We start from the raw sequence: 6,124 nt of genomic DNA on the forward strand, positions 1-6,124 counted from the left end.
TTTTAAGCAATGAGTTAAACTTGTTTTCCTTTAGTATGTTCAATGTCTTCTCGTTATTTGGGTTCAGTAGTAGCTTACTAGCTTTGATTGAATTTTACAGCATTCAGGTTGTAACTATTAAATCAAAAAGCACTTCAAAACAGTATTTTGATGAAACTTTGTTCCTAAAATAGCTTTATTAAACTCCTAATGGCCTATTTTTGGAGTTTGCAGTAGCATTTGCTGTCATGTGTGCTAGGTTAGGCTAACAGTAGTTTGGCATGACAGTTTCAGTGTTAAATTTCATTTTTCATTGATTAGTGCTTTGCTTTAACTTTTGCAAGAAAGGTTAGACAGACTTAAAGATACCTGTATAGGAAACAGTCTTAATCCCAGCTGTTTCTCATTGTTTAATTAAGTGTAGAAAGAGTGCTACATAGAAGTCTTACTGTTCTGCATTTTAGTTATTTTCAGGGGGAGAAGATGAGCAAGCATTTGCTGTTGGTAATAATAACATTTTCTAAATGAAACTCCTTCATACATTTATTTAAAAAAAAAAAAAGTGTGGTAGTGAAGTTGCAGAAATTACTATGAACATGCTTCAGATTTTGAGATATGATGTTAATACAAGACATTGATCTGCACCCACCCCAAAAAATCTGTTGCTAATGTTGCTTCTTCAGGTGACAAGACAGTAATTCACACCTAGAATAAGGTGGTAAGATGTGAAAAGAATCAGAGGTCTACTTAACATCCACTTATTCTCTAGGCTTTATTTAGGTATTACGTGGAAGATAAGTAGAATAAGGAACTAAAAAGACATTTTTTTCTTTTGGGGGAGGGATTCACATATAAATTATAAGAAAAACAATTACAGATTGTTTAGGTTAGAGGGTCTTTGAGGAAGAAGTATCTCTGTAGTCTGAAGTCATGCATGGTATGGTGCGAAATAGAAGGAGTTACTTAATTTACAGCCAAGAGTTTTGGCTCTATGTTTTTCAGTCCTCTTAACAAATGCTCTATTGCTGTTCGAGCCAGTCTTATACGTACTGCCCTGCATAGAATGACATAAAATATGGGGTTAAGAAAAAGCGGTACTCAGTTTGTTTATAATTATGACCATGCAATATATCCTTTAGGTAACACCATTTCCAAATACTGGATTTATCAATGGGTTCACATCTCCAACCTTCAAGCCTGCTGCTTCTCCATTGACTACACTCAGACAATATCCCCCCAGGAATAGGCAAGTTGAGCCATCTTTTGACAATACTACTTTATTATCTGGCATGTGGGGTTTTAATCTTCTTATTTTAGTAACACCAGCTAACTTGAAAATACTTGTGAAATTGAACCTGGTGCAAGGTTAAGTGAGGCCAAAGGGCAGATGGTGCTGCTATTGTTAGTGGATGTGCTGTTTCTAAATGTAAATGGACTGTCTGAAAGCTGAAAACTTGTCTGTTCCATGATTTAGGGTATTCAGATGAAATATTCTGAAGGATGGCATGTGATCAGCAGGATTATTCATACAGTATTTTCAGTTTCCAGTAGTTTTTAGTAAAGGCATAGCTGAAAATAGACAGTGAAAAGGTTAATTTTGATGAATCACATGACCTGTTAAGGTGAATATTTATCATTCTTATAAATGAAATATGCAATAAAGGACTAAATGTTTTGCTGCTTCTGAATTCTGTGTATAGACTTAGGCCTCAGAAGATATCTCATAGTACGTATGTTGAAATGACTTTTGAATTTGTAGGAATCCTAGCAAGTCTCATATACGACATACAATACCCAGTGCAGAAAGGGGACCTGGGCTTCTAGACAGTCCTACAATATTCAACTTTTCTGCTGATCGTTTAATCAATGGCGTCAGGAGTCCACAGACGCGGCAGCCGGGACAAAACAGGACACGGATGCAGAATGCTACTACAAGCTATACCAAGAGGGAAGTAGGAACTGGACGGATGGAACAGACCAGCGTTGACTCATCTCCTGGATTAGGTAGAGGAAGGTGAGTGTATTCTGTAGCTGTCCTCTGAACAACCTGGTATTGCTGCTTCTAAACTATTTCTTTTAGTAAAGTGGTATGGTACTAGTACTGTTCTCATTACTATTTTAAACTGAGACTGTGTCTCCTCAAAGCTGAAATCTTGGAAAGTACTTCAGAGAAAGTGCTAAATATAGAACAAATGCCAAGTGGACTTGCATGCTTTCCTACCAAATGAAAATCATTAATGGCAACTGATGAACAATTTACAGCCATAAGATCTAATTCTCCATCATTTTTTCATCTGTTGTAAGAAAGTTTTTGCATATTATTTGATGACTTCAGTGAAGCTGTTGTGCCCATTCCATTGTTCAGCAGTGTAGATTGTGCAGCTGAACCTGTACTAGCAGTGCTCATTGTTAATTTTTTCAGTTGAAAGATCAGAATTTGCCCTAATCAGACATTTGCAACAACAGAAATGATGGATTGGTATGGAGGGGTGGGAAAGGATTACATGCAACTAAGAAAACTGTTGTTATGCAGTTAAAAAAAAAAAAAAAAGAAAAAAAAAAAAAACCACCAGAAAGAACCAAACCAAAAAAAACTCACTCGGGGAGCTGAAAATTGGTGTCACCAATATTAATATAAGAATTTAGCAGGGTTATCTTGGAACTTTTTAAATACAGTACAGTTTTAATAAGTGCTTTATAAAAAGTACTGTGTAGCTTTGTTTAATGATGCCTGTGTTTGTCTCAAAGTAAATCACATTTTGAGTGACTTACTGAATTGGAAGATAACTCAAGTCTTTTGCAGATGATGCTATATTAGACTTGTATTGTATCACTGCAAAATTAAGTGGGGATTTTGTGCAAAGACTGTAATACTTTTCTAAATCTAATTTGCCAAACTGTGTTATAACTAGTGGATGAAAGTATGATTAAGGACATAGGAAACAAGATTGCTCAAACTATAGACTACAAAAATGTACAGGAATAGTCAGTACTTGTATTCAACACCGAACATCAGAATATAAATCTATTTAGAGTATTAAAAGTCAAACAGAAAACCTAGAAAATACATTGAAACTGAGTTAGAATGTATTGCAAATTTTAAACTGATGCTTGGAGGGGCTTTACCTGAAGTAGGGCTGGGGGAGAAGCGCTGAAAATGTTTTGGAGGGGCTTTACCTGACTTGAAAATAGTTAGCCATATTTCAAAAGTTACATAGGTATCAAAAAAGAAAAAAAGGCAAAATTAAAGCCTTCACTTTGGATATTGAAAGGTTTTGTCTAAACCTCATATGTATTCGGCACTGAGACGCTTTTAATACAGGAATTATTTGTAACCAGTGTATTTTTATGCTGACTTGTATAAGATCTGTACCTTTGTTTTAATGAGAGCTTGCTAGAAATTTTTACCTAAAACATTTTTTTTTCCTAATAACCTGTCTAGAATGAAGATGGATGAAATAGCAATTTGAATTAATTTCTCCTGTTTTCACCAACTGCCTTCCATTCATGTATAGGCAAGGTTCTGATAACTGCTTTCTTTCCCTTAGGAAAAACTCATATGGCTACCGAAAGAAAAGGGAGGACAAGTTTACAGTGAGTGTTCATGATCATATTCATCTGTAATAAAAGTAGGGTAATAAGGCAATAGTATGGATATTATGTGGAGTAGCAGGTGAGACCAGTTATTGCACAAGCAGTTGTATGTCACAGTTGACTGAAGACAGCAGCTCATAAGTCATGAGTTCTGCATTTGGGTATCACAGAAGATTGTCCATCAGTGCAGAAGTTAGGAAAAAGTTAAAATTACTGCTTTATAGTAGCAAAAAATTTCCATCTTAGTGTTACTTTTTCAGCATGCCAGTGTTCATGTTAAGGGAGAGCTAAACGGCTAAGCTAAAGTTCAAAACACTTGATACCTGATTATCATTCATGTAGACATTGAAGAACATTTTACAGATCCATGTGTCATAATGTGTAGCTAGAATATTAGTTACTAAATCGTCAATTCTGTTTCTTAATGCCTCTCAAGTACCACTTGGTAAGTGTATACTAACACTATTGAAATATAACAGTTTTGGTAAACTTAAATCCAAGGTGAATACCTTAATAGCCTTGATGCTTGAAAAGGCTGGACTAGACATTGTGTAGAAGAAAAAAAATGTAATTTTTTTGGTAGGACTTAAAGTTTGATTTGATACAACCAGACACTTCTCTGCAATTCATTTTTGCCACACATGGCTTGTTCATGAAGTTGAACTGGATTATTTCCTTATTCATGTCACAATTGCAAAGTAACCCCACTGCATGAGCCATAACACTTTCTTAAAGGTCTAGAATTGTTGCATTTGTGTATTTGTGGCTCCTGCTGTTGAGTAGCCTTAGGGGATTTGGATGAAGGAACATCAAGGTTTGGAAAGTATAAAACAACAAGCGGTTCCTTGCCTTCAGTTGCTTTTAGTTCTTGTCAAACTTCTCAAAACTCAGTGAGATCAGATTACATGTAGGATTCTCAATACTTCTTTCTTTTGCCCTTTCAAAGCTGCTTGAATTTTTAGATTGATGTTTTCCTATCAACTTTTTTGTCTGTCTTTGAAAAGAACAAAGAAGTGGTACAGGTTAGGCATGTGAGTGGCTGGACTGAAAGGATTACCTTGAACACACTTACTGAGCAGAGAGGCTCTTCTGACTCAGCTGAATTTCAGGTTATTTTAACTTTGAATGTAAAACTGGTAGACATGACTTCTTTGGAGACGCACAGTTCCCTTCTCTCAGCACCAGGCTTTAATTGCAGCCTGTGCAGCCAGGTTTCTTCTAGTCTCTTCTGGCCCATGAATCTTTAGTCTGTACTGTCCAGTGATGCAGTTTGAACAGAGGTGAGAGTTGCTGTGCACCCACAGCTGTGTACACTGGGAAGGAGCGTACTCTGAAGTGAAAGATTAAAATTTGACTGCTTTAAACTGGAAATAATTGAATCCAGGATTCTCTTTCTTGTGTGATGCTGTAGTGATTAGATAGTGTATGTAGGACATCATTACAACCAGTTGTATTTGAATGGAGTGATGGCTTCTTTAGATTTTCTTTTTTTTTTTAAAAGGAAAAATAATAGAGAGTTATACATGCTTGCATGAGAGAGAGCATGAAACTTTTTGATCTGATTGTATCTGAGGCTATAGACATAAGCAAATTACTCAACTTGTCATAACAAGTTGACTTGAGAAATTGTATGCAGTTGGCAGCTTAAATTCCATTTAAGCCCTCCCTGGTCTCACTAATTTAAAATGTTAATGCTGCTTGTCTCTTAATATGTTGGGATTTTTAGGACTCCCCTGCATAACTGAAAATGTTTGTAACAAATATAAAAGCATTATCTATTTCAGGACTTCAGTCCCCTTTAAGAAAACTAAGTGCTGTGATTTGAAGAACTGTTGTAAAAAATAAATAAATAAAGGTTGTTCCTCTTGCAGTTTGAGCTGGATAAGTGTAGTCTGTCTCCATGACTCTTTGACAGGTCACCTGACTTCTGGCTCTGCAGCCTCCATTGCTGTAGCGCTCTCAAACTGTGTTATGGGGGGTAATGCTGGGTCAGTAGCAGTCCCAGGAGTTGCAGTTGTCCTTGCCTCTGTATTTATTCTTTCCCTACTTCCCTCTCGACACACACTTCTTTTGACATAAACTGTAGTTTGTGAAAAGACCTCAAAGGTAGTTTTGTATCTATTGCTCTTCATGAGAAGGAAGGGAAAAAAACAGTAAGTAATGCAACACCTTTCTGTCTGGAAGCATTGTTCTCAGATTCAGACCATCTTGGCTATATACCCGTAAATATTTTCCTTTTCAAAATAGCAATCGTCTCAAAGACTGCTTTGCATTTGGTATTCTGCAGCAGAGATCATCTTAGCACAGGCCTGAGCACAGTTACTTCTTCGTTTACATGATGTAGATGAAGTTAATTGATAACTTCAGTTACAGCATATTACAAAAGGAATTTTATTTTTTTAGTGTAAATAGAATTTAGCTTTACAAATCCTTACAAGCCGTCCGCACAAGTGATCTTTAACTGTGGTACTCTTAACTCCTGAACTGCTGTCTGTAGTGCAAAATAGTTGCATTTAGCCCAGTGATTTTTTTTTTTTTTTTTTTTTTTTTT

At 36.1% G+C, this 6,124-nt stretch overlaps 1 protein-coding gene across 6 annotated transcripts in view; it reads left to right on the forward strand.

Annotated features, from left to right (window-relative positions):
- The window catches only part of LARP4B (La ribonucleoprotein domain family, member 4B), a 41,266-nt gene that overhangs the window by 25,513 nt on the left and 9,629 nt on the right, over positions 1-6,124 (forward strand). For 4 of the 6 annotated variants that reach the window (XM_010585578.1, XM_010585602.1, XM_010585619.1 and 1 more), the window contains 3 exons: positions 1,119-1,225; positions 1,739-1,993; positions 3,528-3,573. In XM_010585578.1, the coding sequence (XP_010583880.1) occupies positions 1,119-1,225; positions 1,739-1,993; positions 3,528-3,573 (408 nt within the window). The remainder of the gene's footprint in view (positions 1-1,118; positions 1,226-1,738; positions 1,994-3,527; positions 3,574-6,124) is intronic. The other 2 variants (XM_010585586.1, XM_010585610.1) reach the window with 2 other exon arrangements.

Source organism: Haliaeetus leucocephalus, unplaced genomic scaffold (assembly GCF_000737465.1).
Source record: "Haliaeetus leucocephalus isolate CR32 unplaced genomic scaffold, Haliaeetus_leucocephalus-4.0 Scaffold0, whole genome shotgun sequence".
Classification (NCBI taxonomy): Eukaryota; Metazoa; Chordata; class Aves; order Accipitriformes; family Accipitridae; genus Haliaeetus; species Haliaeetus leucocephalus.